At 48.5% G+C, this 16,278-nt stretch overlaps 1 protein-coding gene across 2 annotated transcripts in view; it reads right to left on the reverse strand.

Annotated features, from left to right (window-relative positions):
- The window catches only part of LOC119436182 (rhophilin-2-like), a 187,742-nt gene that overhangs the window by 111,210 nt on the left and 60,254 nt on the right, over positions 1–16,278 (reverse strand). The window contains exon 1 of one of the 2 annotated variants that reach the window (XM_037702959.2): positions 4,231–4,675. The exons of the other annotated variant lie outside the window; for it this stretch is intronic. Coding sequence (XP_037558887.1) covers positions 4,231–4,269 — 39 coding nt within the window. The 5' untranslated portion in view covers positions 4,270–4,675. Of the gene's footprint in view, positions 1–4,230; positions 4,676–16,278 lie in introns of those variants that run through there. 2 annotated transcript variants of the gene reach the window in all.

Consider the following 16,278-nt stretch of genomic DNA (forward strand, 5'->3'; position numbering starts at 1 on the left):
AGTCTGCCTAATAAGGACTTCGAGTTTGGCCTTTTCGGCAGCGCTCCAGACGTGCATGGAGGCGACGTAATTGACATGGGTTAGAAGGAAGGCACGGAATAGCCGGAGTAGGTTGTCCTCCTTGATACCTCCTCTCCTGTCCGAGATCCTTTGAATGAGAGCTGCGCGAAGTTTTGCCGGTGCAAAGAACAAGGATTCTAACATGTTCGCTGCGTGCCAGGTACAGCTGTGAGCAAAAGAAACCGGGACAGAACGGCGCATCGTTGTCATTCGCCTTCCTGTGCTCCAGCAGCCAGCTGTGCCCAAAGGCAGTTCGTAGGCCTTCTGGTCCGGTTGCTCCTGCTAACCGATGCACGAGGCGCATACAGAAATGTATTAGTATCCGGATTCCCCGCGGAGAGAGAAATCAAAGGTTGCGATGTGTGCAGACAGTCAGCCAACAAAGAAGCGCGATCAAAATATGACCCGGCAAAAAGTCGAATTACAAACTAGATTTCAACACGCCGTCGGAGAGACTGACATGGTTTCTGTAGTTAAGTAAACTGTTTAGATACTAACGTCGCGTATCTCATAGATAAGCACGCAGTGCGAGTCATCGCAAGGCGCCGTGAACGCGCGTTTAATTTCTGGCATGCCGGGCGCGTGCTCCGGGGCCGTAGTCCCGATGGATCCATCTTCGGGGGATATAACTTTCAGCGCGCACTGATCGGCTAGGCTAAGTGGGGGCTACGAAAGGAATGATGCACCTCCCATCACTGTTATCTATAGCTCCATGTGGCATACATATTCCACGTGATTTATCGTAAGATGTCCGTCAAGCGGTTCTGTGCTGAACGTTATACGCCACGCGAAAGTTATCTGAAAGTGAGTGATCAATCAATTATTACCTAGCGCTGATGCCTGTGACTTATTCATACCATCGTAGATTACCTGCGTATGAATGGATACACGTACCATGATAGAAACTACCCGAGAAAATGCTCCAATTCATGCGGGATATGTATAGATATTAGAACATAACAGGGTTCTAATATCTATACATATCCCGCATGAATTGGAACATTTTCTAAAACCATATAGTAACAAGCTTGGCAAGCATGCTTGCCAAACTTGCTACTATATGGTTTTAGAACATTTTTAGAAGCAGGACGTACCGGCCACTCTTAAAATCTATTCTGCCGTTCCCACACTCCGATCTGCTCAACTGCGCCGTGGTCTGAGTCTATAGACTATAATTAGCGGCTGAGTCGTCGAGTCACACAATCCAGACTGAGGTCGTGACGGTCTGCACCACAAAGTCCGTCACACCGGTCGTCCTAAAAGAAACGAGCCGAAACGACGCTCAAGCAGCGGCTATATAGCCCGCACGACGGAGAGGGTCGTAAGCGGCCAACAGAGACGCCTGGGCAAGCAGTTCTTGAAATATAGCGACTGTTCTCAATTAGGCGTGCTCGACGCCTGTTCCGCGCAGGCCTGGCCCGTAAACTACGGCCTCTTCGCAGCTGGCTCCATCCGGGCCCTATGTCTTGGGTGGTGTTCCCACGGCTCTTGTGCCGGTGGTAAGACACCGTATATATGCAACACTTCATGTTCGATGATGTGCGTCACATAAGCGCGCACAAGCAGATGGCCTCTCAGAACGAAAGTGCGATTCGTCAAGACGACACTGCTCTGCTAGGGCACCACTTAGAGCTTCCGGTGATACGGCGATATGCGAATATAGTATATCATAGTAGATATAGTAAATCCCTATCTGGTAAAGCAGCCAAGAAAGCAGTCTGAAGCATTTTTCTTTCATCTATACCGCGAGCAGAGTCGCAGTCAAAAGTATCTATCTGCGTGACTCTACCGTACGGAGTCGTTTATCTTATAAAGCGACTGAAGTAATGACGAACTCCAGCGCCAGTTTATGTTGTATATATACGCGCTCAAGAGAGGTTTAGCACGCACTGGTATAGGGACGGCGCACTGTGCGGTAAACGACGTTTTTTTTTTTTTTTTTTTTTTTTTTTTTTGCGAGCGCGATCTTTCCGTTTTCGGTCCAACCATTAAATTTCGGTATATAATTCAAAGGGCACTAAGCGAAATGGAGAAAATGCATTCATATTGGCAGCGGAAATGCGTGTGTACAGCCGCAAAGAGGTATTATTAGACAAACGAATAGTTGGGGGAAGGTAATGGCGAGGGGAGGCAGCAAATATTCGATCACTATAATAAACCATATTCCACATAAACCATATTCCAAAACCATAATAAACCACATACACAGAAGTAAGAACAACATGGAAAATGGCTTTTGTTTTCTCTTTGCTTCTGACACTGAAATCGAGAAAGTGCAACCGGGCACGCAAATTCTTAACGGAACTGTGCTCAGCAAGTAATGAGAAATGAGGGTTCTATAGATGTACTCGTAGCTCAGCGGTAGCATGCCACCTAAATGCCGTCTAGATGTTGCCTGTTTCACACCCAACCACCTCTGTAGATCCAACTAAATACAGTGCATATGAACTGTAACATCATTTTAGCCCACGCAAAGAGATCGATGCTATCTGGAGGAGTGTTTGTAGGTCATATTCTTTACGCCTAGCTGCAGGCACTACACTCGTCTCACGTACTGTTGCAAAAGGTTGCGCAGCAGTTCTGTGGCTGCGTGTACATCGCGCCTCGTGCCTGGCCCGCGGAGTGACACCGACTGCGCGTCCCGCGCTACCAAGGCGGGCATTTCATCAGGGAGGGTGTGTGTGTGTGTGTGTGTGTGTGCGCGCGTTTGCGGTCGCTCGTGCGCCTGTCGCCTCATCCGCGGCCCATCAACCGGTACACATTATCATGCGAATACTGAGGTCTGACTACTGAGGCCTGATCTCTAGTTTTCACTAAAGTCATTATAGCTCTATCTCAACCCGAGCTCTTTAACTATGGTATTATAAGACGTGTGCAAGTAGGCGGGACAAACGGTACAGTATATATATATAACCTTCCCATATAACCTCAGGATGATGGCTAATGAAGCAATATTGAGTTCCTTCATAGCGGTTAGGTCTTTTTCGGTCACTAATATCACGTAACTTATACAGTAATATGCGTATGGTCGGATCGTAGAACGTTCGGAGCTCATTCGCTGGTATCAAGATCAGCGCATACGCCATGCGCAGCGTATGCTGCTGAACGACACATGAGTGAGACAGCTGAGCATGCTGAACACTGGACAGCCCCGGCCCGTCGAAACGCTACGCAGCAACGAATGGGGACAGACAGGCGCCTCGCAACAGCCACCACTGTGCGGGCCCGGTGCGTAGCCTTGAGCGTGCACGCAAGGTGGTGCTGCCAATAGCGCTGTCCGACAGCGCCGTTTGCTCAGGCGGCCACGGCGTCCGCCCATTCAGGGAGTGGTGGCACCAAGCGAAGAAGAAGGAAGCCAAGCACGCGCCGTTAAACAATTCTCCAATAATCCCCATTCGCTGTCGCCAAAAACAAGTCAATCGGAAGATGCGGCCATCTTTTGCACTCCCGCCAGTTCGTCCAAGCAATTTATACTGGCACAGCGAGCAATAATGAAGTATGACTCAAAGCGGAGATATCGCGGTGGGGCCTCTGATGCCACTCTGTTTACGAGGCATAACCGTGCTCATCTGCAATGTATTCGGCATATTTGGAGCTAACAATTCCACCAACGACGCTTATGAGTAAGATTCCAAGACTGCTTCTCGCTACACAGCATACGCCCATATGTGCCCGGACTTCTTAATATCACATCAAAAAGCCAACTTACATCAAAAAGCTACAAATAGCAACAGAATATGACACACCTTCAACCACAACGAAACAGAAACTTACGGTGCAAGTCTTAAGAGAGCTGTAAAGGAAAAGATTAACGTGTAAGCGAGACACGCTACTGGGAACAACGTCACGTCTACAAACATTCTTCCAAACAGCGTGTCTCTCTCTAAGTGTTCAGCCGCCGCGCCGCGTCTTTCGCAGATTTTCTTTCATGGCCTCGGAGGAGACTGATAGTTTCTCCGCAAGTCTCACCAAGTTGTTCTCTCCTCTGTACAATGAAACAGTGTCACCGCATACGGATCGAAGTGCAGAGGCGAACTGCATGAACGCATGAGTTCCCTGGGACCATCAAAATACACTCTGCACCTCGCTGTTTTCGTTCATTGCACTTTCGGGCTCAAATGAGTATGACAGCAACGACACATCGCGCGAACATGTCGACAACGCACTCACCCGTTTACGGAATTGGGGGTAACGCAGACTGGAAGCCATCGTTCAGGTGGTCACACAGTGTCGTCTACCCAAGCAGGAAACAAACAAGGAAAAAAAAAAAAAAAGTTTCACGACCGTGATTTCGCTGAAGCGCTCAGCGTCCCGCACTTTCCACGCACAGAGGCATGACGCGCAAGGTTCCAAAGGTCCGGAAGTATCGGTGTGTCCTGTCCAGCAGCGTTCTAGGGCCGTTGTCACGAGGTGTCGGCGACGACGACGTCCGCCCGGAGCGCTCGGATGTCGCGGCGACGGATCGCAGTGCGGTGTATCGTTTCAGATTCGATCGCTGTCGCGGGTGGGATGCGTCGGGCGAGGCTTCCCAGGACAAGCGCCGCCAGCGGTGTGAACGAATGACAACGCGCACACACGGGTCCGTGCGGCGGAGACGACACTCGACGAACGACGCCGCTCGTCGGCATGCGCGCAGAGGGGAGGAAGGGGGGGGGGGGGGGGGGCAGGCGAGTGACGTGCGCGACAGAGATAGACGTAGGGAAACGAGAGAGCCTTTAACGAGCGAAAGCCGGCACGCAACGGAAAGGAGTTTGGACGGTGGGGAGAGCGAATGTGGAAGAGCCCGAACGTAAAAACCGCTCGAAAAAAAGACAGCAAACAAGGAAGCCAGCCAATGAAAAGCGCCGCGAGCGCACCTGTGCGACTTTCTCTTTCGCCGCCCTTCCTCCCTCCGGAGTGTTTTTGTTTATTTTTCTTTCTCCGCGGGTTCCTCTCGCAGCCCTCCCCCGTAGATATGCGCAGGCACGCACGCTGGACGCTTCGCTGTCCGCGACGTGTGCGCGCATCTCTCGCCGGCGATCGACGTCACTTGGCCGCAACCTCCACCGCGGACCTTGTCTCCCTCCGCGGCTCCTTCCCCGCTGGCCGGCTATGATTCACGCCGCGTGGCCGAGCTAAATTATACACCAATGCGCGCGTCCAGCGCATGCATGCCGCGGGCGGCGACGTCCACAGTGTACCGACCTCTGACGCCGCGCGAATACCAAGCGCCTTCGGATGCTGGCGCTGAATACAATACCGCGCATCATCCCGATGACGCAGCTCGTCGAGCGACGTAGTAGGCTTGGCACACCACACCGCGTGCTTACGCGGAATAAGAAGCGACGAACTGAGAAAAAGGCGGCAAGACCAGTAGAAACTGTCTTTGAGCGCCTCAAGCGCTGGAAACACCCTCACTACAAAGCAAGAAATACAGCGCATAAACGTTGATAACATTTCCCTATGTCTCATCCACATATTTTGACATGTACGGTTCAAGTTCAGCCAACGGTAAATCGGCACGCAGTTATAAGGCCTTCTGCTATCACAACGGTATATGCAAATTACTAGATAAAGGCAGTGACATTTACACTTCGGCTGTCTGCTGGCAGAAAACGACGTTCGTGTGGCAATGTCCCTACGTTGTACGCGAACAGCGCAGCGAATGCCTTCTTGCAGTTTGGAATAAAGTTGGCTGCCTGACCACTCAAACTACCTCGAGAAACACAGAAAAGAGGCCCATTAGAGAGCGCTAACAACAAAATGCGTTATTTCCAGAAGCGCCATATAACGGCGCGAGGAAGGCAAACACTTAAAAAGGCAGAAAAAGGCAGGACAGATAACCAATTTCTGTTGTTGATAAGGAGAGGGAGCTGACGCGTGTCAAGATGGTGAAGGCTTCAAAATGTCGCGTGCGCGTTGTTCGCGGTAATTTTTAAACTATTTAACCCCTCGCGTGCAATCTCTGTTACACGCCGGCAATATGTATGGACGACCGCCTACGTAAACATGCGGCTTCACTTAAAGGTTGCCAGCACAGTCATCTCGCTACCCCTTGTCGATCATATATAGGTGCGGCTGCACCCTTTGAAAACTGTAAAAATATAGATTTCTGAAGCCTTCACCATTTTGACACGCAGGGACGCAAGTGTCAGCTCTCCGTCCAGCTCTCCCGATAAACAAAAGAAATTGACTATCTCTCCTGAGCCAGCGTCCGCCAAAAAAAGCTCGTACGCTATAATTGTTGGTAAGAGAAATTTTAAGCCAATCCTGATGTTGAGCATAATAAAATTAGTGCTCCTTGCTGTTGGCGGCTCGCCAACAGCAAATAGCACTTACGAAAGAAAAAGCTTTGTTAATTGGGCACCTGATACCTTTTTTTTTTCTTTTTAAGTGATTGCTCTGCTTATGCCTTTATAGTTATACCCCTTCTGGAAATAAAGCATTTTGTTGTTAGCGCTCTGCCTTGTGCTTCTTTTCTGTGTCCTGGGTCGTGCTGTTAGAAATTCTACTGTTGAACAACATGTATATACAGCCACCCCAAATGAACACGCTATTCCCCTCCAGCTGCCTCTCCTCATCCCCTGCCAATGACGTCACTAAGCGCTATTGACATCACCGGGATACAGTTGTGTCTGTGATAAGGAGGGACGCGTCATTCTCGACGTCTGGCAACGCATCCTGACATTAATCTATGTATTTCCATCAGACATTTTTTTCGCTTGTCAGGTCTGCAAAGATTTCAGAAACGATAAACACGCACCACCGAGAGCACAAATGTTAGCTGCTTCCCCCCTCCCCACCCTCGTTCGCGTTCTTCTTTCCATTCACTGGAGGAAAAATTGGTGCAACAAGTGGTGTAATTGTGTCGCAATGACGTCAGTTCTGCGGTAATCATTCAAGCATCAAAAGCGTCAAGTCGGATCCGGGCAGAAAAATAGGCAGTCGCTACATTGCAAGTATTGCAGAAACAGGAGCGGTTAAAAGAGCGACGCATGAAGACCGGAAATGCGAATTCGCAGCCGCTCAGTCGTCGTGCACGGTTTCATGCGTGGAATTACTAGCACAAAGCCAAAGATGCAATCGCCCAGATTCCAAAAAACGCCTAGTATCGTTCCGAAAGCGTCGGGGTGCAAGAAGACCGACGAGTATATTCTTTATTTCTCATTGAAAACGAACTTCCATATTCTAGCGTGCTTCTCTGTCTTCGGAGAAAAGTAATGAAGGGCAGGGAAGCGAAAGATATATTTTGTACAGGACCATATGATCATAAAAAGCTGTTGGATATTGGCGTTAGGGAGGGGGGCAAGGTCTGATGGATGCCGATGAGCGCAAAGAGGCATGCATTTGACTAACCACTTTAAGCCTTATATGGCCTACAGATTTACCGACCTGCCAAAAATGAAGTGTCTGGCCGCGTGCGCGCGTGCATGTGTTGAAACTGACGGATTAACAGGTACATTACTATATGCAGTGCGTGGTGCTATATAGACGCATGCATCACGACATATGTGTGTGCTGTCCATGTATTGAAGTGCAGCTGATGATGCAAGTGTCTATAGGCACCATCAACTCAATCAAAGGTTGGATTCATTTTTTATGTTTACCAGTGCAACGAACACGTTTCAAATGTACAGCCACCTTCCACACGCCCGATAATCCGTAAAACAACGTAGCCAAACACAAGGTTTACTCTACACACATCAGCCGTGGGGGATAGGGAGCCAGACTGTCAGAATTCACCGTTCCCCTTCACAGATGGCCGCGGTCAAGTTTGAAAATGCTCTTTTGGAAGCAGCGATGCGACGTCCGACCCAACTGCCTCTACAACATGATTGCAGCATTACTCTGCCAACCTTATTTTCTAGCTCGTTGTTGTTTTTCCCTGAAACGCATACTTTGTTGACGCTGAGGAACCTTTTGCCCTCTCAGGCCTTTTACGATTCCTCATCCAGCAAGCGTGTCGCTTCTTTCTTTCTTTGTGAATGATTTCGTCATTCACATTAGCCGATACATACAGATTGTACAGTGTCAGTGTTTGAAGAAAGCACTGCAGCTTGGCTCCCAATACACGAACCCACATAGCATCTAAACAGAATGGAATGCAGTCGATCGAGTGTGACGTAATTGTGTCAACACAATGCGCAGTTGGTGCGATTATGAATGCCGACGGGCATCGCTGACTTTTATAAACTTGGTAGGATCATAACACAAGGCACGGCCACTCGATGAAACGCACGTGCGTTTCATCGAGCGGCCGTGCACAAGGCTTTGCTGCCGTCTCCGCATATTGCGTACATTTTCCTCAGAAAGCCGACGCAGCCATAACCTCTGGACGGAACAGCCACCCGGCGGAAGCCATTATGCGCAGCGCCAACTCTCAGTGCCCTCTCCAGACTGTATGCGCCGGAAGGCGGCGTACCGGGTTTCCTCGGGGCAAAATCATAGAGCTGCCTGGAGATGAACACTTTGGAGCTCAAAGTTTTCTACGCCTAGGATAATGATGTATTCGTGCCTTGTTCCAACCGCAGCACGATGCTCAGTGTGTTCAAATTAAAGCCTATTCATTGTTATAACGTCAGCGCAAATGGGACGGTGACACAGAATAAACACACAGGACAAGCGCTGATGCACCGCAGAGCCCAAAGCATCACAGAGAACTGTGCCCGTTGTTGAGTGGATAAAAATTTATCGAAAACAATGTCGCAGTATGTGCATTATACAAGGCTACATGTTTCTATTTGATATTTTCATTATTTTTACTGCGCATCCCCGGCGGCAAATACTATGAATTAAAAGAAACATTAATCTTGTGTCCTGACAAGTCCTTCATCCATTCACGCATCATCAATTCTGTTCTCGTTGCAACATGATTTTAAAGGTTGCCGAAATAGACCACGTTTATAGACTGAACTCATCATACGCGTAAATTATTCAACTGCCTCCTTTTCCTTCCGCACTGACGGCCTTGGTACGGCAGGACAGTCTTAATCGCGAACGAAAATTATCTAATTTAAGAGGTCGAATGAACAGCTAGCACTCCGAATGAAGCAAAAAACTCAGGCCAGGACTGCATAACCCCTGAGGTATTCGCCTATTTAACATACACCTATACTGCAAAACGAATCCACGCTATATAGAAACAAATGAGACAGCAAGACAAAATAAATAAATAAAAGAGGTAGTAAGTACTAAGGAGGAGCCCTACCTTCCGCATGCCGGCAGCGAGAGTAGTGATGTAACAGTCAGTCAATCGTCTTTCTTTTTCTTTTTTACATTTTAATTTCTTACCGGCTGTTTAACCTGACAGGAAGAAATGAAATGAAAAGTCTTGCTCAGACCGAACAAGCCAAAAATAAATGATAAACGTGCAGCACACAATTGCATGCTACTTCGAGAATACGAAAAAAAAAAAAACAAAAAAAAGAAAAAAAAAACAAGGCGAACTCCATTGCTCAGAGGCCATCTACAAAGCCCTGAAATTTCTCTTAATAAAGTTGTTTCCTCCTCCTCCTCCTCCATCGTTACAGCCGGCTCTTATTCTAGCCCAAAAATTAAACACGGAAATTGTGCCGAGGGTAAACGTGTTCAGCATCGACATAAGCTTGTGGGACACGCTAAGTATCACTTTTATACTATTCGAGAGTGCCTTGCGCGAAATCTCGGGCTCACCGGCGTCACTCCACTAGCCTTTGCTAGTGTACACAAGTCCACTAGCAAAGGCTAGTGGACTTGTGCGAACACGACAGTACTCACATCGGGTTGCTCGAGCAAAGGGTCCGTCATCGAGGAGTGATGCGTCAATGCCCTCCTAGGGACGAAGCACTGGAGCGCAGCAGCGGTAGTTCCCACCGTAAAGCAGCTGCTCGCCGTGTTCGACGAGATCGTCGACATGAACTCCCGTGGGAGAAACAGCCAAGCAAATACGCACGCACGATGTGACGAGGCTGCACTAAGGACTGAATGTACTACGACCCCGTGAGCGCTGCTGGGAAAGGGCACCAACTCCACGTAAAGAAACTGCCCTTACCAGGGTCCACCTAAAAGGCCCACTGGATAGGTCTATATGCGCGCGCGCTCTCCAGTCCGGCAGCGAGCAGGCCCGATGGTTTGCCACTGGTTTCCGGAAAGGTGTCGGGGCATCTCCAGTTGCGCGAACGCAGCGTCACCATTGCACGAACAAAAGGAGCCTGTCTATGGCATTTCCTGTATTTCTTCGGCCGAGGCGGCGCTCCCTTCGAACACACATTTCATCTCCAGCCGGCCAGGAGTCGCTACGTTTTTGTCGTGCTGGAGCAGAAGCAGCGTGCTTCAACAGTGGAGTACGGAGAAGCAGGTCGAGTACTATAGCCGACAACCGGACGACCTTTATGTGTATAAGTACTAGGTAACGTAAAAGAGTGGCCTATGTACCATGTCTCCAGCTCCATGTACACACAAGTTACAAAACTTTGGTTATACTTCTGCCGTGCCATTGGTCAATCTGTACAGTCAGCTGCAAAAGTTTACGGAGTGCAGGATCTGAGAAAAACGTTGCATTTCCGAGTAGTTTGTGACCACAACCAGTAAAACCGTGCACTATGTTGTTCATCCGAATACCATGGCATGCATTCCGAGAAGTCCCGAGGCTGCAGAGATATTCAGATTTCTTATCGGATCCCGCGGTCCGTAAACGCTATATACCGGTTAACTGCGCATGCGCTTTTGCGTATGCGGAAAGACAACGCGAGAAGGCTGAGGTGACGAAACCCAGAACTTCACCAACGTGGTTAGAATTTTACTTGAGTAACAGGCGCGCGCATGTTCTCCAGATCAGAACAAAAAACAAGAAAAATATTTCCAGTGAAATATTTGGAAAACTGCTGCGAGATTACACTATTTAAAACTTCAGAACTCACAGCCATAAGCGCGCGAAGAATGGTCGCAGTCAAATTATTCGATGGTTATATCAGGTGTCCCAGCTAACGTTATCCAAGCACTTCACCGAAAAAAAAAAAGAAATAAAAAAACACGGTGCAAAATACAATCTTAAAACCTACGCTGTTCGGTCGTGAGACCTCTACCAACCAAACACCGTAGGTTTTATAATCGTATCCTGCACCATGTTTTGTTAATATGTTGTTTTTCGTTGAACAGCTTAGCTATAGCGTTAGCTGGGACACATGTGCACGGTATTTACATGCACGGCGGCAGCCTACAGAACACGCGGTACGCGCCAAAGACGCAGCAGAGAAACAAACTCAGTGCGTGCTGCTACGTGGAAAGTTTTGGGAAGTTCCAAGGAGAAAAAGAAAGAAGGAAAAAGAAATACATTGTTTATCAAATAAAAATGCAGCAGATCAAACGAGTTCAAATCTATATACAGCGAAGCTTCGTGCGAGTGCATAAAGAGTCGAAACAAGAGTTTGTGTTTATTGAATGTCCGCGCAAAGTGACACGGAAGGCTTTATTTGGGCATTGTAGAGAGGCTAATGCAATGCCGCGGGTTCGCGAAGGCGAGCTTTCTGGTTCTTCTTCTTTTTTTTTTTTTTTTTTACTGTCCTCCGCACGGCCGGCGCCGCCGCTGCCGCGAATGCTTTAGGTGATGATTTATTGGCATCGCCTTTGAAACGCGGCGGCGACAAATAAGTCATCTAGGATGCGCGGAGGCGAGCGCCATTTGGTGGCGGTGTAAGTAACCCAGCCGTGCATCCTCCGCTCTGATTAGTTGGGCTAGAGAACAGCCACGCAGCACCCACGGCTTTCAAAAATAACTTGAAGTTCGCTGGCTTCAGGGAGGCCCGATAATGACTGGCAAGTATGCACACATGTCTGTGCGTGTGTGTGCGCATATATATATATATATATATATATATATATATACAGGGTGTTTCAGCGAACACTTTAAAACATTCTCAAAGGTTGCTTGTGGCTAGGTAGCACAATTCTAGTTCATGAGCTGATCTACTCGAATAGGCGGTCATTACTTTCTCAAGAAATTGAAATGCATAATCGAATAATTAACAAAACTTTACTAATTAAGTTTTTAACTAATTACCTAACGGCCCATATTGCAATTTACAAATTGTAGCCGCGGAGTTCGCAAGGCGGCTCCACGTGGAACGAATTCTCGGGATGACACCAGTTTCGAGATATTAATTCCCGAACTTTGCGGAGAAATGCATTGGCGTTCCAGTTAGTTTCTTAACAAAACGTTGGTTCATGCATTGAAGCACTAAATTAACTGGAACGCCAATGCATTTCTCCGCAAAGTTCGGGGATTAATATCTCGAAACTGGTATCATCCCGAGAATTAATTCCAAGTGGATCCGAATTGCGAACTCCACGACTCCAATGCGTAAATTGCAATATGGGACATCAGGTAATTAGTTAGAAACTTAATTAGTGAATTTTTGTTAATTAGTCGATTATGCATTTCATTTTTGTGCAAGTAATGTCCGCCTCTTCGAGTAGACCAGCTCATTAACTAGAATTGGGCTATCTGCCACAGGCAACCTTAAATAAATTTTGAAAGTGTTCGCTGAAACACCCTGTAAAATACACACACACACACACACACACACACACACACACACACACACACACACACACACATATATATATATATATATATATATATATATATATATATATATATATATATATATATATATATATATATATATATAGTTAGCGGTCGCCGGGTGTAAACAAACAGTCGGGTCAAAAGCGTCCCGGAACTGCGCGGACGGTGATGACTCAGGCGAGGGTAGCACTTTCTGCACGCGTGCTGCTGTAACGGCCGCTTGCCTCCGCGAATCGCCGTTTACCTAATCCGCGCACGTGGCACCGCGCCACTAGAGGCAAACGCGGCTGCACGGGCCGCGCCTTCCTGGAAGCAAGACGCGCGCGGCACCAAGACGGGAAAAAACGCAATCGGCTGTTCGGGGTACACAGCTGACTCACGCGCCATAAATTGGCCTGCCCGCTTCTCCTGCACGCGCGTCCCAGCAGCCGCGGCCGTCATGGCGCTGAAGATTTGCGCGCTCCTGACAGGCGGCGCGCCGATTTCTTCGCTGCCTGATGGCGCAGAAGCCGCCGCAAGAAACATGGTGGCGCGATGCAAGGCGTTTAACCGCCCGAAGCGCAATTTCCAGATTGAGGGACTTCGCAGTAATGGTGACACTCTACCGTGGTGGGCTGCGGGACTTGATTCGAAGTATATACATGTATATACACGAGAGTTTTCGCATTCCGCCCCCATCGGAATGCGGCCGCCGCGGTCAGTATTTTATCGAAGCCGCGATCTCGCGCTCAACATGCGTGACCACAGTGATGCACGTACACAGTCGTTCACTGTTAGGTGGAACACCTCGTCAGCATTGCAGCACTGATAGCAGTTTAAATGTGGAGCTTACATTTGGCGCGACGACCCGCAGAGCAATCTTGTTAATCGAAAATCAGCCGAACACGTATCGCATCAGCCACATTGTTCCCAGAATGCACACAAAACAATAGCACTAAACGACTTTGTACACGAGCGCGCTCATCGAAGGCGAAAAAAAAAAAGAAAAAGGTTCATCCCTCGTTCTTTAAAAAAAAAAAAAGAAAAAAAAAAGAATGGTTTATCCCTCTTTCATAGGAATTGGTCATAACACGAAAGTGAGACGTGTATTCTAAAAACCGGTAGCAGCTTCGTTCCAAACATTCACAAATGCGAGTCCGTAATTGTGCAGAATGAGGCTCGCTGTTGTAACATTTTGCGACACTATAGCTACCGTCGTCTGTGCGTTCAGCTTCGAATAAACGCCGCTAGATGCCAAGTGTAGCGAGCCAGCGATTTGCTGTAGAGTGAGGCACTGCATACAGAACAAGAGCGCAGCGATTCGCCTTTCGTACACACCGCTGTTGGCACTCCGCTAGCATGCACAAGAGCTGTCGCCGCAACCGCTGCCAGCCGCTAACACGCTTGTTCACCTGGCGGGCTGCGTGCCATAGCAACGCAGCGCGGAGTATGCATAACTTGAAGCCAATTGATTCAGGCTCGATTCAAGCTAACACGAAACAGTCAGCAGTGATTTCGATACCTAATATGGCAGTCAATGCGCATTCGCGATTTACGACGCACATGAAATTCACAACCGTTTATGTGCAGCTCACATGCTTTCAGAATGACACGCGGAGTGAGAAACAGACAAATGACAGCGTAATAAAAAAGAAAGAAAGAAAACAAATACGCAAACGTCGTGGCGCACAATGGGCGACAAGTGAAGAGCCCAAACAACGAAGCCGCCCGAGCGCACAAAACGATCAGTCTTCCGCGAAGGGCGGCATTCCTGTTTACGCCGACTCGGCGCCGACACGCCGTTTGTTTTTGTACACGTTTCTTCTTTCTTACCCCCCTGTGTCACACAAACACGTTCCGCGTGCTTCCGCTTCCAGCTATCGAGTCTCGGGGAGACGCTTTCCGGTGTGCCAGTGTGGATCCGTGCAGAGGAGCAGCTCAGTTTAGCTTTGTACCCTGTGCAGGCGATTCGCAAGCATATAAGTCACGGTGACTGTCCCCGATGAGGCTTAGAAGTTTAAAATATTGTAACGCGAACGAGGAATTAAACACTGAAGACTATTCACAATGTATATTTATAAAAACAACTGCAGCGCTGGCCAGTTCAGCCGACAGCTCCAGACCAAGGAGCAGTTAGTCTTCTTCGTCGTGGCGCCCGCGCGCATCGTCCAATAGAAACACGCAATATGCATGTACGGCATCATCCTTTGGGCTGATTTTTATCCCTCTGGGTGCCAAAAACGCCGGTCCGATTACATGAAGGCGATCGCGTGCAATAGTCACATAGCGGATAATAACAGTGTCCTTGGATACCGGAAATTAGCCATTGCGCGCGCGCGCACGCACACACACACATCCACACACACACAGTTGCTTGCTGGCGTTACTAGCGGGAAATGTGGCGGCTGCAGGAGTTCAACCACCATAGGAATCACGACTACTGCATGCATTTTTTTCTGCGATTTGGCACGGATTCTTTGAAAAAGCCCGCCGCTGCGGCTTCTTTTGATGTCATTTGTGGTTCGACCACGTTGCGCGCGCTATAAGCTCGCAAAGTTTCTCCATAACACTTAACCAGTTTCTGTTCAGAACTAATTCAATCTGTCAAGTATAGTCGCCAGTGTAGTAATAAATCTGGGCCCTCCAGAAAACACGTGCGGCTTATAGTGATACAGGTAACAAGACCGTGCTGAGACCATGGAATGCCGGCAGGAGATGAAGCAGCCACGACACCGTATGGCGCCAAGCGCACAATAAAATAACAAAAGAAATTCAAAACAAATCTCGCTGTCTATGAGAGTCGTGGGTTGCTCCGGATTGATCTCGATCACCAAGGGTTCGTTAACGTCCCCACCAGGCCCCGTCGGAATGCGGCCGCCGCGATGGGGAAACAAATCCGCGACCTCGTTCGCGAGCTCAGAAACGGACTATAAAAGCTTCCCCATGCTGTTGTCTTAAAGTTTTAAAACTTTTGTAAAGCTTGCAGTAGGTACGTGAGACCCCCGTGAATCAAAAGTTCCAAATAACTGTCCCATTGAACTTCCACCTGCTGCGGCTTATTATTATTATTATTATTATTATTATTATTATTATTATTATTATTATTATTATTATTATTATTATTATTATTATTATTACCCAAAAAAAACTTCGCTCATGTCCGCCCAAAGGGAAGACAGAACGTCGTTTGTGGTGAGCAGACATGCAGCGTCAGTAAGGAAACCGAACCACTAAAAGTATCAGTGACCGACTCTAATCTACATTAATACGCAGAGGCGCGGCTGCGACTGTGCTTACATTGGGCAAACGAAAGTCGTCGGGGAGACGTTCGTTGCTGAGGCGCAACGCTTTGCCTACGGCCTGAATGGCCCCATGATTATGAACAAAATGTCTTCGACACCACGCTTGTATGGCATCAAAATGCTTGCTCGATCGCGTCGATAAACCGTGCTCCTGTCTGAGGGGCATCCGGGAGGAATCCAACCGTGTCATATCAAGCCTTCGACATGTCAACAGCGGCAGCAGTTGCATCAGGTACGCTAGCCGTCTCGCAGAATAGCCGAAATGTCGATCGTGTGCGGCACTCGTGGCCTGCGGTATACGCTTGTCGCCGGACGGCGCGACCAAGCAATCAGCCAGGAGAGCGTCTGGAGGCGAGCCGGCAGTGTCATCAAGTCGCCTCTGGCCGTGCTGCT

This window comes from Dermacentor silvarum, chromosome 1 (assembly GCF_013339745.2).
Source record: "Dermacentor silvarum isolate Dsil-2018 chromosome 1, BIME_Dsil_1.4, whole genome shotgun sequence".
Classification (NCBI taxonomy): Eukaryota; Metazoa; Arthropoda; class Arachnida; order Ixodida; family Ixodidae; genus Dermacentor; species Dermacentor silvarum.